The sequence below is a fragment of the Mixophyes fleayi genome, chromosome 1, assembly GCF_038048845.1.
Source record: "Mixophyes fleayi isolate aMixFle1 chromosome 1, aMixFle1.hap1, whole genome shotgun sequence".
Lineage (NCBI taxonomy): Eukaryota > Metazoa > Chordata > Amphibia > Anura > Limnodynastidae > Mixophyes > Mixophyes fleayi.
In genome coordinates, this window is record NC_134402.1 from 5,909,716 (window position 1) to 5,924,788 (window position 15,073).

A 15,073-nucleotide genomic window follows, 5' to 3' on the forward strand; every position below is an offset into this window, starting at 1 on the left:
GTATAACTATACTATATAACTAATTAAGGGTAAAAAGGGAAATAAATTAGACCATAAAGCAGCAATCCAGCATAGAAGAGTTTTTCCCATAAATTGCAAGTTAAGTACCTTTTAAGAAAGTATCTGATAGTGACTTCCCTCAGTTATCCTCCTACATTTTGTTATTTCCTTTCCTCTCTGGTTGGCAAACAAAATTAGCTGCCAGGCACAGACACAGTCAGTCTGCTACACAGACACAGGTTTGCAGCTCTCAAAGTGTCATGTGATGTCAGAGGGGAGAAGAAGAACAGAACAGATAGAGCTCAGAGCTCAGAGGGGCTTTCCAAAGGCTCTCTGCTCACTACATAATGTGCCTTGTGACTGTGGTTGCCATGGTAGTCCAGAATCATAAATCATTAACAGTCTGGAAAAAACAAGAGAAAATAGTAAACTCCAACATTCTTCTTATGGCAGCCACAGTGATTTTTGTAAACTCAAAAAAAACACACACTTGATTTTATCATGGGATTGCAGCTTTAAAATAATAACTTAAAATATGTAGATGGTATTTTTGGTTTTCTTTTCCCTTCTTCTCCATTTTCTTCATATATATTTATTTAGTTAGCTAATATTTAAAATGAAGTATCTCATTTAGACCCTGAGGAAACATAATACATAATGAATATCTTTAACATAGTATTTTTATATGGGAATGAGCATCACATATATTATAAATATTTTCAGTATCTCACTATAAATAAAGAGCTTGGATCTTCCCAATGTTTATTAGAAACTGTCTGGAGACACTGGGCCTGATTTATTAAGGAAAGTAAAGAAAAAAAGAGAGTAAATTTTCACCTGGGCAAAACCATGTTGCATTGGAGGGGGTGATAAATTTAAAATGTTAAGACAGATTTATAGTTGGGCTAGGACATGTCCTAGGTCAACTTTAAATTTCAGCGTACAAATAAAGCTATCACGTCTTTGTGTGCTACATGAAAACACAGCCAGTATTTAACTTTTGTGTAAGATAATAAACTAAACTAAATTTAAACTAATTTGCACCCCTTGCATTGTAACATGTTCTGTCCCGGAAAACGCTTACTCAACTTTTTGCCTTACTTTCCTTAATGAATCAGACCTACTATGTGTTACAGTGTGTTTTCCCCGAACTGGATATATAGATCATAGAGGTAATAAAAATATATTTGAATTTTATTATTTTATTTCTAATTTATAGCAATACCTAATGTAGGAAGTAACCCAGAAGATTGTGCAGATTTTCTTTAAGGAACCTCAATTTAGTGTTAGTTTTTTTTTTAATGCAATTTTTGAGCTTTTGCCAATAATCGATAATAGAATATTTTCAGTTTGTTCTTTGGAACAATATGTCTGTTTTTTCTAAGCAAAGATGTTCCATCTAATGTCCATGTGTTTTCAAAGGAATCTGATAGATAATCTGAATAGCCCTAATCTCTATAAATTGATTTGACATAATTTTCGACTGAGCCTCAACGTGCCGTGTATGGTGGAAGACCAATCCCTTCCTATTCTACTTAGCTGACTAAATGGTATATAGTTACACCGTGTTAAATGGTGGTTACTCTCGGGGGAATTCACTTCTCCCGATAATGCTGCCGCGCTAAGTCTTTTACTATTAATACGCTAATTTTAACTCAGATTTCCATGAGATTTTCCCTGAGCCGCGAGCAAGAAGCCGGCGTTGAAATTACCGTATTAACGGTAATAATGCGCACTATTACTGCAATATGGGTACTAGTGTGCACACCGCGTTACTTTTTACAGTAACACGGCCAACTTAATTCCCCCCTTAAAGTCTTAATACTATTACAGGACATAGGGGTAAAGTAAGTACAAGTGTTACTCTTACAATCTATTGTTCCAGTTAAAGTTAAATCTAGAAACTTTATAGATACTTGTACATCAAATGTAATAATAATAAAATAATAACCCTTACGAATGGTGTTTTAAATAAGTGTTAAATAATGTTAAGAACGTATCACCCCCATTCCAAATAGTGATCAGATGATCTATGTAACGACAATATAGCACAAAGTCCTGCTACATACACACTTGTACATTACACACATTAAGCATTGGTTCGGAGGTGATATACAATAGAGCAGCAGAACATGTACGTCCTGTTATATAATATATGTACAGTGCAAGGGAGAGATGGCAGCAAAGTAGCAGCGAGCAGAGACTCTGTACCTCCCTAACACCAGGTTAGTGGCACCTCTACAAATCACTGATGCTGGGTAGAATATGACAGCGGGTGTTTGTGTTATCTTGTTCTGGGCTGACTGCTGCTGGCGTGTCTATAAGAACACAATCAGTGATAATAGCAGTTCTGTACACAGTCCGCCATACACAGTCCACCGTACACAGTCTGCCGTACACAGTCCGCCGTACACAGTCCGCCGTACACAGTCCGCCGTACACAGTCCACAGTATAACAAAGGACTGACAGCTCCAGTGCCCAAAACCCGACAGATACAGGTGTGAAAACTTTGTTTCCATCTCGTGTCTCGGCTGTTGTTGCGTTTAGGCTGCAATTGCTTTGAAAAATATTAACAGTAAATTCAGTCACGTGGAGAAATTGATCAAATCAGCTGATTAAATTCTTCCAGCAGATCCAAAAACTTAGACATTTGGGGGTAGATTCACTAAAGCTTCTAAAAGTGGAGGTGCTGCCCGAAGCAACCGGATTCTACTTATCATTATCTAAATGGCGCTGGATAATTGAGAGCTGGGATCTGATTGGTTGGCGCTAGATAACTGATAGCTGGGATCTGATTGGTTGGCGCTAGATAACTGATAGCTGGGATCTGATTGGTTGGCGCTAGATAACTGATAGCTGGGATCTGATTGGTTGCTTTGGGCAACGCCTCCACTTTTCCTTTTTAAAAGCCTCAGTAAATCCAATCCTCGGTCAGTGCAGTTTTTTTTGTCTTGTCTGAGAAAACATCATTTGGTTCAAGAAATGTCGGGCTCAGGATCCCCAGTGTTGAAGGTCATCTCTGCTGCACTTTCAACGTTTCTTCCAATCTAAGAGAGGATATAAAGCAGATCTGTGAACCAGATTACCAAAAACGTGATTTAAAAAGTGATAACATTAATAAGATGACTATAGATCAATTCTAGCTTTTAACACACTAAAGTCTGTTTCTGACCTGTTTTATTTAGATATAAGCACGAGATGAGACAGACGTCAGACAGGAGACAGACAGACGACATATAGACGACATGTAGACGACATATAGACGACATATAGATGACATATAGACGGCATATAAATGTCAGGCAGACGACAGACACGTGACAGACATCAGACAGGTGACAGACAGACGTCAGATTGACAACAGATAGTTATTATCATCACGTATTTGTGTGGTGCCACAGAGCTCCGCAGTGTTGGATAGTGGGGAAAAGACTGTATACATAAAACTGGGACATACAATGTAGACAACTCCCCCCAGGGGGGATTGGGTTGGTAGTGAGGTCTACCTGTGTGAGTAGTGTAGGTTAGAGTAGTGTAAGCTCTAATAGAGAGATGGGGTTTCAGAGAGTATTTAAACATTTGGAGGCTGAGTCTGATCAGGGGATGGTAGGTAATGGCAGAAGAGGGAACCAGCGCCGGAGAAGTGTTGAAAGGCCGGAGTGAGAGGTGGTTCTCAGAAAGAGACGTAGGTTAGAAGGAGGGCGAGTATTTTGATATGTGAGGCTAAGTCATTCGAATTGGAATCTGGACGACATGGAGAGCTGGTGTAGGGAGTTGCAGAGTAGTGTGACAAGAAGGGAAGATAAGACTTGGTGCAACATTTAGTGCGGACTGAAGTGGGGATAGATGGATGAGGTGAACGCCAGATGGGAGGAGGTTGCTGTAGTCAAGGCGGGAGATGATAAGAGCTTTGCTTACATCTTGTGTAAGAAATGGGCATAATATAGTAATATATAATAGGAGTCAGACAAATTAAAAAATGTCACAGGTTATAGATTAAAAGTATATCTTGTATCTCAGATGTGAAAACTGTCCCATGCGAATGTTGGTTTAAATAAGAATCAAATTCAGTGTTGGAATTCCAAATGTCTACTAGTACCTTGCAGACGCCGAGCACCAGTCTCCGCATATAGTCTATGGTGACACATTTTTGCTTTTTCCTTCCCAGCAAATCATCGTTTGGTGAAGGTCCTGTATCAGGATTGTTGGACTCTGGATCTGCAGTGTTCCTGCTCTTCTTAGTAGACTTTCGTTTCCAACCTGAGAGAGGAAGTAAAGTAGTTTTGTAAGTCAGAGTAATAAAAAGATTATTACATTAATATCTGTCTATACTGGAAAATAATTGAGACAGTCAAATCACTAAAATATTTTCTTCTCATCTGCTTTATCCAAGCCTATAGAGAGCTTAGTTCAGGAGGAACACGTAATACAGATGACAACAGACAGACACATTCTCCCTGTGAGCATAACATCGTCATCATCATCATTTATTTATATAGCGCCACTAATTCCACAGCGCTCCTAAATTTGTTTGTATTCCCCAAACATGGATGTGGTCAAATGACCTCCAAATTTAATTTTGTTTTTTTGTGTGAAAATGTCATAAAAACTTTTTACACTTGAAAATAATCAATTGAAATTTCCTTCTCTAACACACGGCTCAATTTGCTGTGCGTTACTCTTATTAAGGTTCATAAGGCTACAATAAGAAATGGTTTAATGATACATTTTATAAACTCCCTTATTGTATAACAGTCTTATCACATCCCTCAGAATAGCAATAAATGAAGAAACAGTGTAAATATCTCTGTGAATATCACATTAATAAGATTTTAAGAAGAGATGATGAATGTTTGGGAATCCTACTCATGGAATGTCAGAAAGGTTTAGGGCAACGGTGGAGACAGTTTCTTAGAACCTCATACACCAATGTGGAACATTACAGAGACCGGTTCTCCTTTTGTGATGCGCTGTTACGGGTAAATGATGAGACGACATTGGCTTCTGGCTCACTGTACATGTACTTTGCATGATGCATGTGGGGAAAGAGCAGTAATGTCGGATATTGTGCCCAAATAGGAGCCAATGAATTTTGAGAGGTGGAAATAGCACATTTTGGAATGCATTCCTGGTTTATTGGGGCAGAGTCTTCTGGGCTCACAAAATAACCTGGGGCCTGATTCATTAAGGATCTTAACTTGAGAAACTTCTTATTTCACTCTCCTGGACAAAACCATGTTACAATGCAAGGGCTGCAAATTAGTATTCAGTTTTGCACATAAGTTAAATACTGACTGTTTTTTCATGTAACACACAAATATCAACTTTAAATGTCAGTGTACAAATAAGCTATCAAGTATTTGTGTGTTACATGAAAAAACAGTCAGTATTTAACTTATGTGCAAAACAGAAAACTAATTTGCACCCCTTGCATTGTAACATGGTTTTGTCCAGTAGACTGAAATAAGAAGTTTCTCAAGTTAAGATCCTTAATGAATGAGGCCCCTGATTTCTATGTGTCACTTGAAGAGCCAGCCAATAATTTCAATGGGGCACTTATTGTGTCATGTGGGTGGGGAGGAGACTGATTATATGGGTGAGTGTATTGGCTAACTCATATAAAACAATGTAATTATAATGTACACAAATGTGACACAAGAAAGACAGCCTCAATATGTGCTCGTTCTATTGACAAATATCCCCTACGTATAGCTAATAGGGCACCCTCCTGCGGCTCTCAGCTCTGGTGAACTCAGTCCATCCATAGGTTACAATATAGCTATACTATAAACCAATGGATGGGCTTCTATGCTCCAATGCAGAGAAAAGGAGCGCTCTGTGCTGCAGCAGATTGTATCTAATCGAGGCAGCAGAGAACGCAGGGAGTGATTTCCAATTTGGAACACCCCATTAATTATATTTGAATAAGTTGAACTTTAGTTTAATTATAGGGTTTTTGTACTCAAGGAATAAACCAGAGAGTCTCATGGGTGGGCTTCCAGTGTCCCCCAATAGACTTTAAGAAAAGGATGTAATGCGAATACAAAAATCCTATTTTCTCATACATCCATTGGACAGTTCCCAAAGTTGCCCTTAAGGGAAGGAGTTTTCTGAGTGCAAAACATTGCATCTTAAGCTGGCATCCTGTAAAAACATAAAATTTGTAGATTTTAGTGAATGTATGAACAGAAGACCAGGTAGCCGCTTGGCACAAATCTGCTACGAGCTCCCATGCTATGCCGGCCAGTAGGCACTCACCGACATGGAGGAGTGTGCTACCAGCTCCCATGCCATGCTGGCCAGCAGGCACTCACCGACATGGAGGAGTGTGCTACGAGCTCCCATGCCATGCTGGCCAGCAGGCACTCCCCGACATGGAGGAGTGTGCTATGAGCTCCCATGCCATGCTGGCCAGCAGGCACTCCCCGACATGGAGGAGTGTGTTACGAGCTCCCATGCCATGCTGGCCAGTAGGCACAAGTCAGCACTTCCTTGACTAATGCCAGTCTTCTCTGGAAAAATACTGATAGGACAGAAAACACCAATTTCAAGAAATTAAGTCTTAGTTCCTTTCTAACTTAAGGAAAGAAGTATAACAACCTTCTCACACCAAGGGCTGTAAATTTGCCAAACTCTATGGTAGTTCTTTGATGAGGAACATTTACAAGCTCTCAGTATAGTCTCTACAACTCTGTCAGGAATGCAATAAGATTTTAAAATCCAGACATCCCCAACCCTGCTGTTAAAGCCAAAAGATTTTAACTCTGATGGTGAAATGGATTTTGGATTCTTAGCTGCTGGTGCCTTTGCATCTCTAAAACCTCTGCATACCAAGGTCCGCTGGGCAAATCTGCAACTAGGATTGTTTCAGCATTTTCTATTGTCAACTGTTTAGAACTTTTGGAAGCACCCCTATGTGTGTGTGGGGGGACGGGGACTGAACAGATGTGGCATCTAAAAGAAATGCCTTTGGGTCTGTGCATCATATTACATGTGGATAAGGGGTTCATTCTGAGTATTGATTCCTGAAAGGGGCAGGGTTGACTGTTGTGACATTTTTGTTCTCTGCCACCAGGGAATCATTGATGTACTGTTGGAAAACAGCCTGCTGCTACATCCAGTCCATGGGTCTTGCATTCTGCAAGTCAGGACAGCCAGGTGACTGTAACTCCTTAAGCTAGTGGGGTAAGGGACAGATTAATGTGGTAAACCTGCCTGCCATTTATTTACTGTTTATATATAATATTCTAGTGATTGTTTTATTATTTACTGTTGTACATTCTAACTGCATTTGCCTGAGTGACTATAAGAACCCTAGAAGGTACTGGGTAGTCTTCGCTGGCACAGTAAGGCACCCCTCGGTGGCCAGCCAGTGTGAAGTGGGTAGAATCGCTCCAGATAAATCCAGTGTCTTTATCGGGTCCCTTGTTCTTGCACATTAATAGTCTACTTTGTTATTCCGCCAAGATGCCATCATGTTTGCCTCAGGTTAGCCACACTTTTTGACTACAGAATACCTCTGGATGAAGGGACCATTCTAAGGGATGTAGAGCATTTCTGTGAGAGTCTACTTCCTATTTCTCTTCTCTTGGAATGTAGACTGCTGTGATTGCTATTGAATTCCATCCACTGCATGGATTTCCTACCTGGTATTATCACCAGTGAGCTTCTTGTCTCCTAGTTGATTGACACATGCTACTGTTGTTGCATTGTCTGATTGAATCCTCAAAGGCTTTCCTTTCAGAAAAGTTTGAGGAAATTGCCCCTGTTGAGTCAACAAAGAAGAGAAGATTGTGTCTCTAGAGACAGGCTGATGACCTGGCTGGATAGGCTTTGAGACCTTTACTATTTGATTGGAAGTTCTATCTGGAACTTAGTGGAGTGTAACTGACAAAACTGAACCACCTCAAAGGTTGACTCCATCATATCTAGTATTCTCATCCCAATAAGAATCGAGATCCACCTGACAGCTAACAGAGACTTTACAAGTCTCTGTAACGAGAGAATCTTGTCCTCTGGCAAGAATACTCTCTGCTGAACCATGTTGAACATAAGTCCTAGGGAAATCAACCACTGAGCAGTAATCAGACTGCACACCACACCTGGTAGTTTATGAGCCACCTGTGAGGCTCCAACATTTGAGTAGTTATTTGAGTATAATTCTGTACAGGAGCAGAAGAATCTACTTTTATAAAAAGAACGTCCCCATATGGTATTTTATTGAAACATCTGGCCTTCAAGAGAGCTTACATTGTTGCTGTGGTGCCGTTTCTAAGAAAGAGCACAGAATTGGTAATGCTGAGAATGGACTGCAAATCTGAGGAGACACTGGTGTCCCTCCCAAATTGGTACATGATGAAATGCACCTTTGACGTCCATGGACGTCTCTCTTCCACTCTTATCACATCCTCCCATTCTCGGTTACAGGACATTTTCCGGGCTGCACACACTTTGTGGAATTCCCTCCCTCGCACAGTAAGACTTTCCTCTAGTCTTCAAAGCTTCAAGCGTTCTCTGAAAACCCACCTCTTCAGACAAGCTTATGATATTCCTCAACCACCATCTTAATCTCCCAAGATTACCCTATTACCACCCTCTACACAGCTAACGCAAGACAACAACCCTCTGACCAACATTGCCACACACACACAGTCCACTCAATACTTTTACCTTTGCATTCTAGCTGGTCCATTGTGCAATATGATGTAGCACATGCCCTTGTGTTTTAAACTCCCATTGTCCTATAGATTGTAAACTTGCGAGCAGGGTTCTCTTACCTCTCTGTCTGTATGTATTACCCAGTATTGTCTTATTAATGTTTGTTCCCAATTGTAAAGCGCTACGGAATTTGCTGGCGCTATATAAACAAATGATGATGATGATGATGATGATGGACACCATAAATCCCTTTTTCTCCATGCTGTTTATCACAAATCTCAGTGACTTCATCTTGAAACGGGGGACCTGTAGATGAAGATTCAAGTCTTTTGAATTCAAAATTGGTCCAGATCTCCAGATCTACGATTCCCCACACCCAGGAATCCTGAGTGGCCCTGAACCACTGGTCCCTGAATAACAACAGATGAGCACCCACCACAGGAGATCCAGAATGGGCTAACCACCCATCATTCTAATTGCTTCACAGATTGTATAGCAATTAGTCTTTCTTTCCCCTTGAAGTTTTCCCTGAACCTCTAAGGATTGTCCTCTAGGAAAATATCTTCTTGTTCTTCCTTATAAATTTTAAGTTTGGTGTATTAACAGACAGGAATGTGCTCTTTCCCTGTGTATACAGAAATAGAAATAATTTTAAGGCGCTGCAATCATCCTTCCATATAACTTGTGCTGCTGCTCTTAAAAAAACAGAATCTGGATCTGTTTATAATAGAATACCAACTAACCATATAAAGAGCGCAAAGCATCAAGTATTAAAAAATCTCTTTAATATAAAGGTAAACAGGATAAACATATAACCAGTGGGCTATAATCACATATACCAAACAGCTTTGTAATAATCAAAAACTTATACAGTACAATTGTTAAGCAGGATATTAGCCACAAATTGATATCATATGGTACCATATGGAATAAAACACTGCCGTTATCAGATCCAATTCGCAGATGTTATTATTAACAATGTATTGTTCCTTTAGAAAAGGTAGATAGCCTGTATCAATGTCCCAAATTCAAATCTGCCATAGGAGCAATAAGCACCAATAGAACATGCCAATATTGAGAGGTGATCGATGTTCCTTTCTTCAATAGGCTCATTCCAGAGACCAAATAAAGAGGTGACCTATATCACCCTCTGTACCTCTTGGCCTGCTTCGCTAGCCCTGTTTTACCTGTTTTATTAAGCTTCGGCCTTCTTCCTGCTGATTTCTACCATCCCTTTCACTATCTGTCAGATATAATCTGATTTGCTTTACCCTGCCAATTTAGACTAGTTGTGGAGAAACACGGTATTAATATCACCTCAACCAGTCTGCACCTTGTTTCTTACAAACTGTGGACTATAAAAACATATACTTTTTCTAGCCCTCTGGCTTCCCATATTTCTCAGTCATATTTAAACTTGTATATATTCTATTTGAAAGTAGTTAAAATGTCTGCCAGCATGGTTTGTTATCTTGCAGACTAGTCCATTGTTTCAGTCTGGACAAAAGGATTACTGGTCCACCAGTCATGTATGAATGTACATCACACCAGGGGGTCTCTGGTCTTTGTTTAGCTGTGGGTCTGTGTGTGCTAGCATAGGGAAAAGGCCCACAGACAGAGCTCTATGTTCAATTACAGAAGAATGCATGGTGTATTTAAATGTAAATGTGTCTGGATTGTGATCTCTCCTGTTTAAACAACGTATCTGTATAACCACAGAACAATACCTGTCCCTAATTAAATCAAGAGTGGCTCATCTGCTATCCCTTTGCCTGTATGTTTACCTGTGAATAGGTAAACACAGAAAAGGACCAATCAGACAGGTCCTTAAACTCCTAAGGAAGTAATTTTTGACTTTAAATACCAGCTCCAGAGAACAGCAAATTGGCATTCACTGCCAAGTGATAGCTGAAGTCACGCTGGCATTGAGATATAGATCTCTGCCCCTGACAGGAAAGGGACAATCGGTCCCTGGAGTACGGCCATGCCTTGATCTACCTCTTCAAGTCTTTGGGTGCTGTGTGTCTGCCGAAAGTGGAGTGATAGTGACTCAGGGCCACTACGTTTGCTTGAGAGGGGGAGAAGCTTGGATTGATAGGCAGCAGTCCCTGAAAGTGACATGGATACTGGTGAGGTGTTTTCATTATGCCCTGTATGTTGTCTGTGCCAGACTGCATTGTTTCAAGTTATCATTTAAATATGTTTATTGCTGTTTGGTGCTACCATTTTGTTAAATCAACTTATTTGTTTTATTTCGGATATTTGCCTGGGTGATTTTGAACCTTGAGTAGGTACCGGCTAGGCCAGCTGTGTGGCGCAGAAAGTTATGTTAAACCCGGTATCCTCACACTAGTCTAGCAATTGGAGCATCCACCTTTGGTGGTGATTCACACTTTTCCCTTTCTGGAGCAGGAAAGGGTACTTTGCAAGAAATCTTACACTTTTTAAGCAGTTTTAACCACACCTCGCTCAACAATTCATTTAGTTGAGCTGTGGATGTAAAGAAACATACTGGTTTTATTTCTTGTGTTACCTCAGGCGACACTACCAAATCATCAACACCCTGTTTCTTGGCGGAATCCTCCTCCCAGTATGGTGTATCTTCAAACTCAGAATCCTCCTCTAATACCCCTTTCACATATATGAACCCGGGATATTGCCAGATGACAGAGTCTCCCACCCCGGCAAATTCCCGGGTCATCTGACCCAGGTAGATGCAAGGGACCCATTCACACTGAGCCTAGACCCGGGTTTTTCAGCCAGTGTGAACGGGGTATAACCTTGTCCTGAGAGGAACGATCTGAGTCAGAAATCTTCCAGGACTAGGAGAAGGTAAAGTGGCGATAATAGAAGATAATCAATCTAGCACCTTTTCCAAAGATGAAAAAACCTTAAGCAAAACTTGGACCAACTCAGACTTCTAACCCAAGAAGGTTCCTCTTACATCTGGTAAGAACGATTCCTTACGACTCAGGATTTTAAATATTGACGGCCATGGGTGAGAAACAAGCTTAGCAAGCCCAGTAATAGATTTGGCAAAATATTTAGCCCAGTCAGGCTCTACCAGAATGGCACTACCCACCACTGGTGAACAAGTCTTCTTCACAAGTCGACACTCACTACCCTGTTATGGGTTACAGAGGAGTCTGTTAGTTTTATGCTTGTTTTCTGTCAGAAGGGAAAGCCAGGCAAGGAAGAGTATGAATATTTGAAAACAAAATCCTCCACTTAACTGGGCCCAGCATAGGAGTTGGCAGTGACAGGATTCAAATCCTATGTGCTTGTGCCTAAGGAAGGTAATGAAATAGCATCTCACTGCCCCTCAATTACCGGCACAGTGCTGTCGGTATAACTACTTGACAGAAAGTCCTCTCTGACATCACTGCAGGGGGAGAGCAGTGAGTCTTACTCAGCCGCTGCTCTGGATTGTGGTATGTGTTAGTAAGCCTACCTGTGGCTTATGACAGCAGCATGAGGCCGTGATAAGTACCAGCGAGACTAGCAACCCGTTCCGCAACCCGTTCCACTCTCCGTAGCTAGTATCTGTGAATGGGGGACTGCAGTTAGGAGCAGTTAATGCCTCTTCCCCAATCCCATGCTATTGAGTTAGTGCTGCCTGATAGCCTCGTGTATGTCAGTGGCGGTGATAAAATCTGACCAAATAACTACTAAGCAAAGTGCCCTTCTCTTATGGGCATTTTTTAAAACTGGTCTTCTGCCTTGTAAGGGATATAGAGGTGCTGACACAGTTATTTTACTTACAGTGTTCAAGCTCCTGTATGCACCTGTAATCCCCCATGATTGCAGTACTCCCCCCCATGAGGTTATGTGTTGTTACGACAGAACCATGGAGTTACACTACATCAACATTCCTATCACAGAACGCAAATCTTCTGCATAGAACTTGAAGAAGCGGGTGGGGGTGTTTCCCAATATGCAAATAGCCCTTCTATAGTGTTACGCTTCTGCAGTGTCTGGTTAGTATGTAACTCTTCTTCTGTGAGATCTGCTATCAGTCTACCAACTATTAAATTATATAGACCTGAAAATCTGCAACACACAAGTCATACTTAAAGTAGAGGGATATTAATATGGCCGAAACTAGGACACCCACAGCAAATAAAGCGAAGACCAATATTAAATAACCTGGAAAACAAACATAATAAGTTACTGGCTGTAATAGCACAATACAAGTCACCTAATCAATCAATATTTACTTCAAGGTACAAGTTGTTGGGCTATCATGTGCCGGGGAACTTCTACTAGCCTACAGGTCACATGTTACTGCCACATGCGGATAGCTGCCACAGGATAAGCAAAAGAACCTGTAACCCCCTCCAATCTGTCCTTGAATTTTAGGCAACCCTCCCAGTTCTGTATGTTGCAGATTTTTTAATTCTGTAACTGATAATTTTCCGACTACTCCTGATGCATTTAGAGACAGATTAGTGGACAAATGTCCATGCGCTCTTTCTCTGCTCGAGGTCTGTGCCAGAATTGCCGTATGGCCCCATAGATTCAGATTGTTGTTCTGCATTGGTTTCACCTGGAACCGTTTTTTCCTCCTCATCCAGACGTGTTATATTTCTAGTGTAGTCTTCCAGCCCATTTTTGGTCATGAGTGGTATGAAAGTCACAGGAACTGGGAAGACACAGAAAAGGAAACATTAACAGACAGTCTTCATCCAGCAGTTTCTGCTGAGATATTACAACTTATATACAGAATCACATTTAAAGTGGACCCCTCACAATATCCAGTGGGGCTACTTTAATTGTGCTTTGGGTAATAGACCCACTTTAAGAGAGCTTCTAGTCAGCCAAATCCTAGAGAATCTCATATGTAGCAGTGTTAAATATGATTATACGCCCTATATAAATAAAGATTAATAAATAAAGGATAATTGTTATTTCGTTGTAAAGGGGTAATTCATCCAATGTAATAAATAGCTGCTGTTCAGACAGGACACTAATGACATCAGTAATATAGTATATTCAGGAGGAGGAGGGTGTGACTGGATCACTGATAAATAACCTCTGGTATGAATTTATTTAAAGGAAATAGCGCAGGGGCGCATATTTATATAATTGCATATGCACTTATTTTTTGCATTGTATATATTCTGAGATAGGAAATTATGGGAGACCAGGTGAGAAACTGTCCATCCTGTCGCAGTGGGTTATCAGACATACACCATAATGTGGATGCTCTCGGTGTGTGGGAAGGTTCTTCAGTGTATAATACAAGGGAAATATATGGGAGAGGATCATGGGAATATGGGGAGTGGTCTGATCAAATGCTGACATTGCCAGGCCTCTACTCACTTGCAGGCTGACCAAAGAACATACGTTCATGTATTTTCATTTTTATGTATTATAATAATTATTTGTTAAATTATTATTATTTTTATTTAGCACCAGCATACTATGCAGTGCTTAACAAGTAGGAGCATATAGGATAATAATGCAAGAGTAAATGTTAACAGACAAGGAGGTAAGAGGAGAGGTCTGGCGGCATCAGACAAAGAGGTAAGATGAGTGGTCCAGCGGCAGCAGCCAAAGGGAAGGGGAAAGGTTGGGCGGAAGCAGACAGAGGTAAGAGGAGAGGTCCAGTGGCAGCAGACAGAGGTAAGAGGAGAGGTCCAGTGGCAGCAGACAGAGGTAAGAGGAAAGGTCCAGTGGCAGCAGACAGAGGTAAGAGGAGAGGTCCAGTGGCAGCAGACAGAGGTAAGAGGAGAGGTCCAGCGGCAGCAGACAGAGGTAAGAGGAGAGGTCCAGTGGCAGCAGACAGAGTTAAGAGGAGAGGTCCAGTGGCAGCAGACAGAGGTAAGAGGAGAGGTCCAGCGGCAGCAGACAGAGGTAAGAGGAGAGGTCCAGCGGCAGCAGACAGAGGTAAGAGGAGAGGTCCAGTGGCAGCAGACAGAGGTAAGGGCAGAGGTCCAGTGTCAGCAGACAGAGGTAAGAGGAGAGGTCCAGTGGCAGCAGACAGAGGTAAGAGGAAAGGTCCAGTGGCAGCAGACAGAGGTAAGAGGAAAGGTCCAGTGGCAGCAGACAGAGGTAAGGGCAGAGGTCCAGTGTCAGCAGACAAAGAGGTAAGAGGAGAGGTCCAGCAGCAGCAAACAGTGGTAAGAGGAGAGGTCCAGCGGCAGCAGACAGAGGTAAGAGGAGAGGTCCAGCGGCAGCAGACAGAGGTAAGAGGAGAGGTCCAGTGGCAGCAGACAGAGGTAAGAGGAGAGGTCCAGCGGCAGCAGACAGAGGTAAGAGGAGAGGTCCAGCGGCAGCAGACAGAGGTAAGAGGAGAGGTCCAGCGGCAGCAGACAGAGTTGGGTAAAACATGAATAGAAAATTCCTAGAATATTACACAGCAATTATACACCTAACATTACCCCGTGACAGAGATTGTCAATATCACCTATT

At 41.5% G+C, this 15,073-nt stretch overlaps 1 protein-coding gene across 1 annotated transcript in view; it reads right to left on the bottom strand.

The window, feature by feature from the left end:
- Positions 1-2,400: 2,400 nt before the first annotated feature.
- LOC142101436 (uncharacterized) overlaps positions 2,401-15,073 on the bottom strand; it is a 163,266-nt gene continuing 150,593 nt past the window's right edge. Inside the window, exons 5-6 of the mRNA XM_075186132.1 lie at positions 4,101-4,261; positions 2,401-3,048 (exon numbers count right to left, since the gene is read on the bottom strand). Of these exons, the coding sequence (XP_075042233.1) occupies positions 2,977-3,048; positions 4,101-4,261 (233 nt within the window). The 3' untranslated portion in view covers positions 2,401-2,976. The remainder of the gene's footprint in view (positions 3,049-4,100; positions 4,262-15,073) is intronic.